General features: G+C 48.2%; 1 protein-coding gene across 1 annotated transcript in view; it reads left to right on the plus strand.

The window, feature by feature from the left end:
- The window catches only part of SPAG17 (sperm associated antigen 17), a 354,514-nt gene that overhangs the window by 327,542 nt on the left and 13,140 nt on the right, over positions 1-13,832 (plus strand). The window contains exons 43-47 of the mRNA XM_090053742.1: positions 6,393-6,535; positions 6,883-7,052; positions 9,172-9,232; positions 9,637-9,781; positions 13,482-13,619. Of these exons, the coding sequence (XP_089909868.1) occupies positions 6,393-6,535; positions 6,883-7,052; positions 9,172-9,232; positions 9,637-9,781; positions 13,482-13,618 (656 nt within the window). The 3' untranslated portion in view covers position 13,619. The remainder of the gene's footprint in view (positions 1-6,392; positions 6,536-6,882; positions 7,053-9,171; positions 9,233-9,636; positions 9,782-13,481; positions 13,620-13,832) is intronic.

The following is a 13,832-nucleotide window of genomic DNA, read 5'->3' on the forward strand; positions in this document are numbered from 1 at the left end:
CTTCTGAGCAACCTTTGCAAAGCCAGCAGGCCATGGCACTTAAGGGAGCCCAACCCTGCCCTAGCCCTAGAATGAACTGTAGGCAAGGCAATGGACCCCAAGGAACACTTGCATGCCTATACACAAATACCAGGAGCTTGGGGAATAAAGAGGAGGAACTTGTCCTCCTGCTAAACACAAATAATTATGATGTCATAGGGGTAATGGAGACCTGGTGGGACTCCACCCATGACTGGGCCACGGGTATAGACGTCTGTACCGTGTACAGGAGAGATAGAGTGAACAAAAGGGTTGGGGGTGTAGCTCTCTATGTCAAGGAAAGCTCCGTGTCCCTGCAAGCCAACATTGGCTCCCAGGGTGGACAACTTGAGACCCTCTGGGTTAAAATCTGTGGGGAACATGTCACAGGGAATGCTATGGTGGGAGTCTACTATAGACCCCCTACTCAGGATCAAGACCTTGACCAGGAGTTCACCAGGGAATTGGCTAAGGCCACACGCTCCGGGTGCATGGTTGTCATGGGAGACTTAGACTACCCAGACATCTTATGGGAAGAGCGCTTGGCCAAATCCGAGCAGTCGGAAAGCTTGTAGATGAGCTCTATCTGATGCAGGAAGTCTACAGGCGAAAGAGAGGTAGAGCGCTGCTTGACCTGGTACTACCAACCAGGGATGACCTAATCAGCAACCTAACAGTAGAAGGCAAGCTGGGTGATAGTGATCATGAGCTGATCACCTTCACCATCCGCTGTAAAGCTGGCACATCAGTCAGTTCTTGACTTCAGGAAAACTGACTTTGACAAACTAAGGAGGCTTGTCATGGAGGCCCTAAAGGGCCGCAACCCAAAGGGGAGGGGGGTCCAGGATGAGTGGTTGTTCCTCAAGGGAGCAATCCTGGATGCACAAGCAAAATCTATCCCATCTCAGAAGAAAGGCAGCAAAAGAGCACAGCAGCCCCCTTGGCTCTCCAAGGAACTAGTGGACCTCCTGCATCTTAAAAGAAAGAACTACAAAGGATGGAGGACTGAATCCACCACCAAGGAGGAATATTCTGCACTGGTCCAGACCTGCAGGGAGTGAACCAAGAAAGCCAGGGATGCAACAGAACTCCACCTACCTACAAATATTAAGGACAATAAAAAGTCCTTTTTTTAGATATGTGGGGAGTCAGAGGAAAAGCAAGTGCAACATTGGACCCCTGCTAAACCAGATGGGACAACTGACAAGTGACGCCCAAGAAAAAGTAAACTTGCTAAATGGGTACTTTGCGTCAGTTTTCCACCAGTCCCATGGGATGCCCCTGCCCACTATGGGACAGGGTGGCACAGGTGAGGGAGATTCCTTACCTTCCATCAATGCTGACCTCATGAAGGAACACCTTGAGAGGCTAGACACCTTCAAGTCAGCTGGCCCTGACAGTACCCAAGAGTACTCAAGGAGCTGGCAAGCATCATAGCCCAGCCCCTGGTATGGATCTTCAAGAACTCCGGGTGCTCTGGTGAAGTGCCCAAAGACTGGAAAAAGGCTAACATGGTGCCTATCTTCAAGAAAGGGAGGAAAGTGGACCCGGTAAACTACAGGCTCATCTGCCTGACCTCTATCCCAGGGAAGGTCTTAGAAAAGATTATGAAAGAGCCCATTCTTAACAGACTGACCGACAGCAACGTCCTGAGGGATAGCAGGTAGGTCTTGCTTGACCAATCTTATTTCCTTTTATGACCAGGTGACCTATCACCTGGACAAGGGAGAGGAGATTGATGCTATATATCTTGACTTCAGAAAAGCCTTTGATCTGGTATCCCATGATCACCTTCTGGCAAAACTGGCTATCTGCAGCCTCGGCCACACTACAATCTGCTGGCTGGGGAATTGGCTCTGCAGTAGGACCCAAAGGGTGGTGGTTGACGGGAGTCAATCGTTGTGGTGCCCTGTGCCCAGTGGGGTCCCTCAAGGCTCTGTCCTAGGGCCTATACTATTTAACGTCTTCATTAATGATGTAGACATTGATGTCAGAAGGGGACTAGCCAAGTTTGCCAATGACATCAAACTTTGGGGTAAAGCATCCACACTTGACGACAGAAGGGTGATCCAGGCAGACCTTGACAGGCTCAGAAAATGTGCAAATGAGAACCTGATGGTGTTTAGCACTGAAAAATGCAAGGCTCTCCACCTTGGGAGGAAAAACCTGCAGCATGCTAACAGGCTCAGCAGTGCTACACTGGTTAGCACTATGGACGAAAGGGACTTGGGGGTCATGATTGACCATAAGATGAACATGAGCCTTCAATATGATGCTGTGGCTAGTAAAGTGAGCAAAATGCTGGCTTGCATCCATAGATGTTTCTCGAGCAAATCCCAGGATGTCATTCTCCTGCTGTACTCCGTCTTGGTGAGGCCACAGCTGGAGTACTGCATCCAGTTTTGGACTCCACAATTCAAAAAGGATGTGGAGAAACTTAAGAGAGTCCAGAGGAGAGCTATGCACATGATTAGAGGTCAGGAAAACAGACCTTATGATGAGAGGCTGAGAACTATGGGACTCTTCAGCCTGGAAAAGCACAGCCTCGGGGGTGATCTGGTGGCCACCTATAAATTTATCAGGGGTGCTCACCAGGATCCGGGGGGACATCTGTTCACCAGAGCGCCCCAAGGGATGACAAGGTCGAATGGTCACAAACTCCTCCATGACTGTTTTAGGCTGGACATAAGGAAGAACTTCTTTACTGTCCGAGCTCCTAAGGTTTGGAGTAGACTGCCACCAGATGTGGTTCAAGCACCTACTTTAAATGCCTTCAAGAGACATTTGGATGCTTATCTTGCTGGGATCCTATGATCCCTGCTTACTTCCTGCCTCTGGGGCAGGAGGCTGGACTTGAAGATCTTCTGAGGTCCCTTCCAGCCTTATGAATCTATGAAACGTGCTGTCTGAAGAAGAGTGAAACATCAGGGTGTGCTCTTGGCTCCCTTGAGTCACTGCTGCCTGCAGCATTTAATCTGAGATCTGGGGAAGCCAAGCTCTGCACGTGTCCCTGCTCTGGGAGTGAGGAGGCACATGCCCTCAGGGCTGGGGAGCAGAGCAGTTCCCTGGTGCCAGCAGAGCCCATGCCAGCTCCCAGCCCCAGCTCCTGCCTCACATTGCTGCACCACAGCCCAGCTCCACTCTACATGGGTGCGTGGTGTTAATAAATTAGTATGCGACATGGTATTAAATTGTGTATGGCTGTGCAAGTGTGCAGCCTGAAGGGAACCTAGCATGGGCCTCTCATACACTGAGGAACACATCAAACCTGGCAGAGATGTCCTCCTCGGTGTAATGCAGCCACAGGTAGCCCTCCAGGTGGTGGCAGAGGCTGTGCGGCAGCCCAGGCTTGCCCCCCACACCATCAAAGCTAAATACCCTGTGCCAGGTATGCAGGTATGACCAGGGCACCATGGCAATCAGTAGCAGGGTGTAGTGGGTTGGGCACCCCTCAATCCATGCAAACAGTTCCTTGGGCACTGCCTGTGACGTGTGCAGCAGGAGCACAATTGGACACAGTGCCACCTTTGGGGAGTGCTGGCCCTGGGGTGCCTCTCCAGAGAGGCCCCCTACAGGGAGGGTGGGGGCACAGCAAGCTCCACGTCCCAGTCATCCAAGAGTTCCACACCCCCTGAGCCCAGGAAGCATGGGCTTGACCGCACAGGACAGTGGCTGGCCTTCAGGAGGAAAAGTGGGGACAGTGGGATCTGGAGCCATGGCAGCAGGTGGGAAGCCATGGAAGAAGAAGGCAGGCTGCCTACGGCCAGCACCCAGCAGCCCACCTGCTCCAGGGGAGCAAGCAGAGACAGGAGGCTTGGTCAATGCTCCCTAGGTGCAGACCTGCCTAGCTGACGTACCAAGGTCCCAGGGCACCTGTGCATGCCCAGCCCCTGATCTGAGCCCAGGCAGTGTACAACCCCAGTATAGAACATCTCATCTCAGAAATGTTGCAAACAATTTCTTTCTCATAGCTCTGCAGGCCATGTAGCTATGCACAGGGGAGAGGCCACAGTTAGCAAGCAGGATACCTCTGGGAGTGAGGAGGCACATGACATTGGGTCTGGGGAGTGGAGCAATTTCCTGGAGGCAGCCCCCAGCCCCAGCGCCTGCCCCCACCTCACCTCTGGGAGTGAGGAGGCACATGGCCTTGGGGCTGGGGAGCAGAGCCGTTCCCTGATGCTGGCCGAGCCCCCACCTTGCCACACCACAGCCCAGCTCCTCTCCAGGCAGGTGCATGGTGTTAATAAATTAGTACGCGGCGTGGTATTAAATTGTGTATGGCTGCACACATGCGCAGCTTAGAGGGAACCTTGAATGCAACTGCCAGACATGGTAGGGGCTAAGAGTTCCCTCAGCTACAGGACTCCCAGCCCTGCTGGGAATAGTGCACCCCTGTGGCTTGGAACCTGGTTATCAGATGGGGGTTCATAGCCACAAGGAAGACCCTGCTGCACATGCAAATTAAAGCTGGATAGCAACCAGCTATAAAGTTCGTACATATTTTCAAGGTCTAACTTTATAGCAGTTGGATAGAGCCTTTTATGGTGTGATAGATACTTTGCACATGTAGCTAGTTTCAGTTTAATTGCACAGTTAACCAGTTAATAACTGTAACATGTAAAAGGAGCCTAAGCTCACTACAGTACAGCTCCTTCCTAACAAAACCAGTCCTATGGTTAGATACCCTTAATGAAAAGGTGATCGCAGCTGATGAGTTAGCTCCTCGGGGCAGTTGTAGGTATGGGGTGTTGTAGCTGTGCCAGAAGGGGGTGCTTCTGTACTGAGCCACCCACCTCACTGCACCCAACCACTTTCCAGGCTCTGAGTGCCTCCCTAGGGGTGCTTCACATCTGGCTGACCCCCTTCCTGGAGCACACCCACTAGCCTGGAGGTAATGCTACCACCACCCAGAGTCTGGACTGAACTGGGACCTGCACCCTCTGGGAAACAGGCCTAGTAGTCCTTGAGAGTGATTGACTCACTCCAAGAACTTGGGGTGCTTCCCTTAGTCTGAAGCACAAATAGTGGTCTCCTGTAGTCAGCCGAACCAAGGGGACCCCAAGGCATAATCTAGATCCTCTTCCAGTAAGTCTCCCATGCTAAGCACAAGGAGAACTTTGTTAGTTACAAGGAGTAGGTTTGGAATAGGGTACAGGGTAGAGCAATGTCAGAGAAATCCCTTAGAGAATAGTGGCATGGTAGCCTTTGATCATGCATCTGAGTTACTGCAAGCTATATATCTAGTTAGATCTCAGGTAGTTTACTCACAAGTATCATCCAGAGGCAGGTGGAGAGTCCCTCTGGAAGCAAGCAGTTCATTGATCATGAGTTTCACGAGAGAGAATGAGTTTCAGATGGTCCAGCTTCTCTCTGTGAGTTGTCATGATGGCTACTGCTCCTCCTGAGCAGTCCTTAACTTATATAGACCTTATGATCTCATTTACCTGATCCAATGAAAGCAAGCAACTGTTGGCTACCAGCCAACCAATTTGAAATGCATCACTGGTTGCCTGGTAGACTGACAGGGTCTTTAGCCCCCTCACAGTGAGGTTGCCATTACTTAGAACAATAGGGATCTTAAGCCCTCCACCCAGGTATGTGATGCCAGTCACATAAGCAGAGGGAACAGGTTTCCCCCCTCCCTCAGGAACGTATCTATCTCAGGTTACAACTCAGGGTTACCTGAAGAGATGGGGCAGAGGAGTCTGGCCTTTGCAGTGACCCTGGTAACCAAATTGTGCCATAGCAAAGTGTTGGGGAGAGACAAAGAGGGCATTTCCCACCGTGTTGATCTAGGAAATATATCAGAAGTAATATTTTTTTGGTGATAAATTTTATTGGACCAACTACATGAATGGAAAAGATGTTAGACGTGCTTTCAAGCACACAATGCCCTTCCTCAGGTCACCGGAAGACTGAAGAAGGGCATTTTATGCCTGAAAGCTTCTCTAACATATCTCCCAATTATACAGTTGGTCCAATAACAGATATCACCAAATTCCTCTTATTTCAGGACAGTAATAAACTGCCTATACTTGTGCATGACAGTTCCTGGCAGCTACAAAAATATGTTCAAAGTTTCATTCTTCAAAATAGTGGTTGCATTGTCAGTTGGATGTCACGGTTTAATACAGACATGTAGAGAAATATAACAGTTGGTCACAAATGTCTTCTGTCGTTCTCCTTGTTGTTCAAATAGCATCTACAAAGAGTCTAAACATTTTAATGCTACCAGTTTATGATGTAAATCTTTTTTTCATCACTTCCATTGCAGCAGTTCTAGTTTTCACTGTGGTGATACATAAGAACTGCAGAATTAGACTGTCTTGGTGAAAAATTCAGCATTGTTGTTGGAAATATTTTCTTTCTGGTAGAACTGAGTAGAGCTGTGAGACCATCTGAGATACCCTTCCAGCCTCAAACACAGAGCCTGCTGGTGGATGCTTCTGGAAAGCCAAAGAAAAAACAGGTTAAATTGCCATCATCTATCAAGCCAGAGTCTAAACCAAATGAAAAGGTAAAAGAAAATCATTGGGTGTCTTTACACATGCTCCAGGGCTGGAGTGTGTGCTTTAATTAGAGCAATAACAGTGATCTGATTTCCTGAAGTGCTGCATGCCCTCAGTTCTCTTTGACTTGAATTGCTCAGCATTTCTGAAAAACAAACCACCTGCATCCCAGCTTTTAAACGGAGATCAATGTGCTCTACACTTTTTAGGGTTCCAAATTTCAAAGTATTAGCCTTAGTTAGTATGTCAGATAAGCTCTTATAGTTTTCATTGTACATCTTCCATTATATATCTTTGGTTTTTATTATTTATCTACCCTCTTCTGTTATCTAATTTGCTGATCTTGTTTGTAAAGATAGAAGATTCTATTGGTGAAAGGGTCAACATATCATCTCATGGAACAGTGACAAAGTGTCTTAGTGGCTTCCTTCTCATTCCTGCTAAAGTGACCTTTGGGGTGCTGAAGGAAGGCTGCACCTATGCAACCACAGCGATCTTGAAGAACGTTGGAGTGGACTTCTTAAGGTTAGATGGCATTAACCTTAAATTTGCTTTAGAACAGTCTCCTAACTTTAGCTGCAATCAAAATGTATGCCCCCTTCATCTTTATACTCTCTGGTAATATCAGTAAGTTCCTCAGATTCCAAATGGTATTTGTATTTGAAGTTCTCTTTATCTTTGTGGAACCATATTCTGGAATATCTGGCTTCAAAAATGGAGCAATGGAGACAGAAAAATTAAAGCATAAAGAAAGCTGAGCAGGAGAGTAGGGCAGTTATACAAAATATATAGAAGAATAGAAACAATTCTGTAGCACTCACAGGTAGATTTAGCCTCTCAAAGCAGCCAGCACCAAGCCTTGGATTGATGAAATAGTACTCTGTGGTTTGTTCTGTGCCCTGCTTTCAGCAATATTGGACTTGCAGTTTGCAGAAAGGGAGAGCTCAACTGCTATAGTTGGATGCATTATTTTATTTTGCTCCAAAAAGAGGAAATTTTTCCATCTGACATTTTAAAAAAATCAAAAGCCTGTACGCACAAAGTGTGGTTAGGGTCTGGCGTTAAGCTGGTTCAGCACTCCTATTGCAGCCACTCCACAGTGGACTGGCATCAGCTGTCCTATCTGGCAATCACAGTCAAGGTACCATGTATTACAGATCCACAGAATTGTATTCCAGAATCTGAATTTATATCTAATAAAACCTATATTTGTCACCCTTATGACTGAAAACAAAATATTCAAAACGTAGCCCCAAGGTAGATGAGGCTCTGTTAGCTTTTGGAATCTGCAGAGGGCCTAAAACAATATTATTGCATCATGTGCACTGCTCCTTCCATGTTGTCATGACATGTTTATGCTGAAATCTACAAAGTCAATTTGAATGTTATCTTTGTTAACTATTTCACTGCTGTTCGGTATAGTTAAATAAAAGGATTATAGGGAAGTAGGGCTATGGAAGGGTTTGATCTCAAGGAAGTAGGAAATGGCTAATGGGGTTTGAGAGTTACGCACCTCTGGTCCCTTTACATCAATGGTCACCAACCAGTCTATCCCAATTGACTAGTCAGTCATGGAGCCTATGACAGTTGATCTCAGTCTAGGGGGCCTGAGCGCACGGAGAGGGGAGGACATACAGCCTGGGAGGGCTTGGGGGGCGCATGACCCCGGATTTGTACATGGGATGGGATGGGGTAGGCTGGGGCCAGGGCGATGCCAGGCTCTTCCCAGCATGGCTGTTCTGCCATGTGGCTCTCAGGCTGGGCAGCAGTGGTGGCACAGAGGGGACAGGGCAGCTACAGCAAGTTTTCGTGTGCCTGCAGCCCCACTTCCAGTGCCGCCAATGCTGCCGCCCAGCCTGAGAGCCATGTGGCAGAAGAGCTGTGCTAGGAAGAGCCTGGTGCTGCCCCAGCCCCAGCCTGCCCTGCCCCACTCCACATGCAGGTAGTGAGGCACATGCCCCCCATGCCCCGCCCCTCGGCGCAACCCCTGGATGAGCTGGTCCTGCTCCACTCCCTCACACCACTGGGGGGGTGGGGGGTGTTGATTGAGGCTCCAGTAGTGAGGGAGGGAGCCAGGTACAGGCAGAAGAAGGGTCTGGGGGAAGTGGGGGACATGCGGAGACCTGGGAGCATGCGCCTCTAGGCCTCTGCTTGTCCCATCACCCGACCACACCAGGTCCACTCCCCCCAGCCCCTGCTCCTGCCTGTGCCCAGCTCCCTCCCTCACTGCTGGAGCCTCTATTTTCCCTCTCCCCCCGCCCCAGACTTATCTGGAGGGGGTACACACACCTAAATAATCTTTTCTCCTTCTGCCTCGATCTGCCCTCGCCCTTCCCCCCTCACAGACTGACCTGCAAAAATAGCTGCATAGCAACAACTGATTATGCCACTTTGATCAGCACTGCAGCAGCCAGCGCTGCCCCAAGTAGAGCTGCCTGCCTCAGGTGCAGAGCTGCCTGGCTACATTCAGTGTGGCCACAAATATGTCCACAACCAGTACATGGTGATGAAGTGGAAGATCTGGAAAGTCCTGGTATCATTTGTATCTGTGTAGGAGCTATGACCTCACTTGGTCCCCTACCGCTTCTTCCATATGTCCTGAGCTGTTCCAAATGGCAGACTGACTGTCTTTATTCTCCAACAGGTTTCGGGTGAAGCAGCCACCTCCCAGCACTGGCCTAAGAGTGATTTACACACCAGGGCCGGTAAGTTGTGTACAGCCTATGTACCTTTCAGCAGAATATCCTTTGTTTTCAGGCAGTTTCATATTGGCCCTCAAAGCTTCAAAAACTTTTCCCAGGAGGCTCCTACAATGTTGGTTTGGGGACAAGGGTGGCAGATAATTGGGGTAACTGAAGCCTAATATTGGAGAAGTGAGAGGCTCTGAGGTTTACCTTCATCACCCTTTCCTCCCACCTGTGGAGTACCAGATGCCACAAAGGTGCCTATACACATGCTCCAGGATGTGTGCATCTGAAAAGTCACATATTAAACAGTCTTCCACATCAGGGAGAAAGTGTACTGAGCATTATGTGATAGGTCTTTTGATTCTATTGATCATGGATAGACCAAAATCACTGCCTGTGCATGATTCTTTTGTTTCTACTAGGTGGCAGCAGGATTGCAGGTTGAACTGGAGATTGAGATTTATGCCATGGCAATTGGAAAAGAAGGTACTGAAGGCCCTGGAGAAATTTCCTGTCGTATTGAAATTTTAACAGAAACAGAGACACTCTTCCTGCCTGTGGAAGCAAATATCCTTTGCTGAGCTATTGCATAAAGACACCACACAATGTCAGGCCCAGGGATTTTCCAAAGCTGTAATTAAGCCTCCTTTGTGATAATGATGGACCATGTCAGCCAAGCTGAAAACTCCACTTCCTGTTCATATGGTGGGCTGTTTGGAAAAGATAGCAAGAGCTTTTTCTGATCCCAGCTACAAGTGTTTTTTTAAGCCTTCCCAAAGCCATTAGGTGTTGGCTACACCCAAGGCTGGGGACTTTGACTGGGTGTGCCAATGCTCTTGCTGGGACCAAAGCCTTAGGTTCCTGGCTGAAGGGTCTTGCCCATCTGCGCAGGGTCAGACTGATTGCCATTACTTGAAGTCAAAAAGGAATTTTAGTCCATGCATAGAAGGAATAGTAAAGAAGCCAGAGGCTGGCCTGGCCCGCAATGCAGGCAAGAAAGCCAGTCAGTGAAAATGGAAATGGAGGCGTCAGGGGGGGAGGGACAGGCTGCTGGGGGTGGGCAGTATGTAGCGGCGCAGGTAAAAGTGCAGAGGTGCCTGGGGTGTCAGATATCCACCAGGTCACAGTGTGCCAGAATTCCACTGTGTATACTGAGTCCATGAGTTTCTGTACCTACTACCTAGAAGGGTGATGAAGTACAGTGCATAGGTCCAGCTCTAAAAAGTGGTTTGCATTGTTAGTTGTTCTCTCTCAGGATCAGGCCTGAGACTGGAAGCAGAGTGTTTTTTTGGTAAGGAATGTGGCCCCACAGGTAGTTGGGTTTTGTTGGTTTTGATAGATTCTGGTGTGCAGTTTGTGGGGGTACTGGAGACAGTTGGCAGGTTTTTTGTGTTTTGAGCTGTAAGAAGTTGGCTTCAGTTCTGGTGATGAAGTTTGGTGCTTGTTTGAACGTACAAACCACTTTTCAGAGCTGGGACTCATGGGCTCAATATACACAGTGGAGTTCTGGCACACTGTGACCTGCTGGACATCTGACACCCCAGGCACCTCTGCACTTTTACCTGCGCTGCTACATCCCCCTTTCTCCCCTACCCCGAACCCCAGCTGTTCCCCACCAACGCCTCCATTTCCACTGACTGGCTTTCTTGCCTGCATTGTGTGCCAGGCCAGCCTCTGGCTTCTTTATTAATCCTTCCATCCAGAACCAACTGCAGGTACTTCCTCAGCCTGACAAAGGGGGTTTCAACCCTAAAGCTTCCAAAGATACATTTTTTTTAAGTACTCCTTTTTTTTCCCCATAATACACATACAGACATAAAAACACAAGATAAGCCATCACACACCATGAATAACTTCGTATGTCCAACACAGCACAACACATCTTTACTTCTTGCTGTCAATTCCTTTATAAAAAAAAAAGCTCTGTGAGTTACAGTTGGGTATCTTTGATGCTGCTGCTGATGAGCCAGCTAAGTTATTTTACCTGTTGTCAGGTAAAGTAGAGGACTGGGCGGTGAGGCTGTAGGGGAAGAGACCGTGTTGTGCAGAGGTCCCAGCACCAGGAAGGATGCACCTTAACACACACACACACACACACACACACACGCTTTGCCTGTCAGCAGCTTGGGGTGCAGGACCCTGGATGATAGACTCTCACAGCAAGACGCACACAGCTGGCAGGCTTTGTGGCCTGGCAGGGCCCAGCATTCAGGCCTGCACTAGATTTAACCCCTCGCCCAAGCACCCACCCACACGATGAGTTTTGCCTGTCAGCAGCTTAGGGTGCAGTTCCCCCCAAACCTCTGCACCGATCTTCTTGAAGCTTGGCAGGCTTTGTGGCCTCACCAGGGGCTAGCACCCCTGCAGTTTTCACCCCCTGAGGTGAAACACAGACATGATGCAGTTACCACTCCCTGTAGTGTAACACATAGATATGACAGGAGCTTTGCTTTCAAGAATTTGGGGTACAGTTCCCCCCAAACTCCTGCACCGATCTTCTTGAAACTTGGCAGGTTCATGCTCTCAGCAGAAGCTATTACCCCTGCAAGTTGCACCCAAATCAGAGCTAAAATAACAAAGTTATAGATATTTCATTCATCCCCCATTATAGCCTATAGCCGGATCTCCAAAGTGGCTCCAAAACTTTGGAGCTGCTTCGGCCGGATCGAAGTGGCAAACCAATCCAGAGCTCCGGATTGGATCACGGCCATGTGAAGCAGCTGGATCTGAAGCTGGATTGGATTGCTGCCAACTCGCATGGGCCTAGTTACACGTATGGGATTAACAGGCCCAGAAATGAAGCTACAAAATAGGCACACGTCTTCTGTACAGCCCTGCATTGTGTCCTATCAACACATCAGTTATCCTCAGTCCTGAATTATTGAGAGGAGGAGGAATGCAAGCCCTTCTGACAGTGGCAGGCCTTGGAACCACTTACAACAGAGCTGTGCATTGTGAAAAGCTGTCTAGTGACAGTTAAGACTGAAACCAACCTAAAATTTTACATTAGTCCAGGCAAATCCTGTCAATCATTTCTGAGTTGAACTCACGCACCCAGTTCTGATTCACCTCACTGGATTGTTGCCTTCCATCCTCCCACATTTTCTCTCCCACCTGCAACACTATAGAAGCAATGCCTGAAGTATTCTGTAAGCAGCAACAACTGGAAAACCTAGGAAATGCATATACACACACATATACCCTATAGACAGGCCAAAGCATGGCTCAAAGACCCTGAGAAGAGCTCTGAAGCCCAGAGCACATTTCTATTTATTGGAGAGGACTATGCTCAGCAGCAAGGGAATGAAGCAGAGCTTCACAACCAGCTTGGTTATAAAAAAAAAAAGAAAAAAGGCTGGGATAAGTTTATGGAGGGAATAGGGTGACAGAGTTCTAGCTCTTCAGTCAGGGTGTACAATGCATGGTGTGGTTTTAGTCCTCAGGATTTAGAGCAACATGGAAGGTGTCCAGTTATCTGATACATTTGGGGCATTATTATTCACCACATGGGGCCAGGAAGGAATTTTTTTCTCTTCTGGTTGCTACAGGTATCTTCAGATACATCATGTGTTGCTGCAGTCAAGGCTGGGGATTTTGACTGGGTATGCCAGTTCTCATCCTGGGATTAAAAAATTAGAGGTTCCTGCCTAGGGAATTTTGCTCCTCTTGTCAAGCTCTGATTCTCAGGAAGGAATATCACTCCATGGTCAGATTGGTACAGACTGGAGATTTTTGCCTCTTTATAGCAGATGTGGCCCCCTTCCGTGGACCTCTTTAACATATTTTAATACTTCTTCATATCCTTGCCATGAAAGGACATTGAAAGTTCTGTCATCCCTTTGCTTTACATGTGGCAAATCAAAGGGCATTATTGACATTTCAACCATTATGCCCAATAGCTGCATGTGTGCCTGTTTGCTCCCTAAGTTTTTAAGAAGTGGTTAGACAAATGCTTGCCTGTGATGGTTGGTTTGGATAGGGATGATCATGCCTTGAGCAGTGGATTGGACTAAATGACCACTAAGGGTCCCGTGTAGCCTTTGGTTTTTGTAATTATATGATTTTGCATTCTTTCTGCTTCCCGCCCAAAATGTTACTTTGGGGAAAAGTGGCTGTCTGACCTCTGGTGTTCCAGGTGGGGTCTGCAGTTCAGTTTTAAGTCTTTTTGAAGGGTCCAGTATCTCTGGGCCCCTAGGTGCCACCATTCCTTTTTTTTTTTTTTGGCCTACCAAGAAAACTCCGAAGAGAACCTTAACAAGTACATCACCTGTGTTAACGGGCAGTATCTTTGACAGCAGGCCAGAGAGCTATCTGCAGGACAGGGAGACAACAGTGGTCCGGTTAGTTTCTGAAAGTCCCACACCCTCCTTCAGGATTGTGCTGCCCCGCAAACTGCCCATATAATGTAAGTACGTCAGAGAAATGATATTAACTTTTATTTGCAAAACTGTCCAAATATCATCTTGGTGACTCATCCTTGAGCCTAGTACTGCTGATAGCAGAAGACAGCCATGGAGGAACTGCCTGGTGGATGTAGATGATGGTAAAAAAAAGGGCTTGACAACCTAAAGTTTACAGGTCATTACAGCTGCTCAGCTCTAGAAGCAACTCACAGCTG

Source organism: Crocodylus siamensis, chromosome 1, assembly GCF_052110815.1.
Source record: "Crocodylus siamensis isolate JL-2025a chromosome 1, ASM5211081v1, whole genome shotgun sequence".
Lineage (NCBI taxonomy): Eukaryota > Metazoa > Chordata > Crocodylia > Crocodylidae > Crocodylus > Crocodylus siamensis.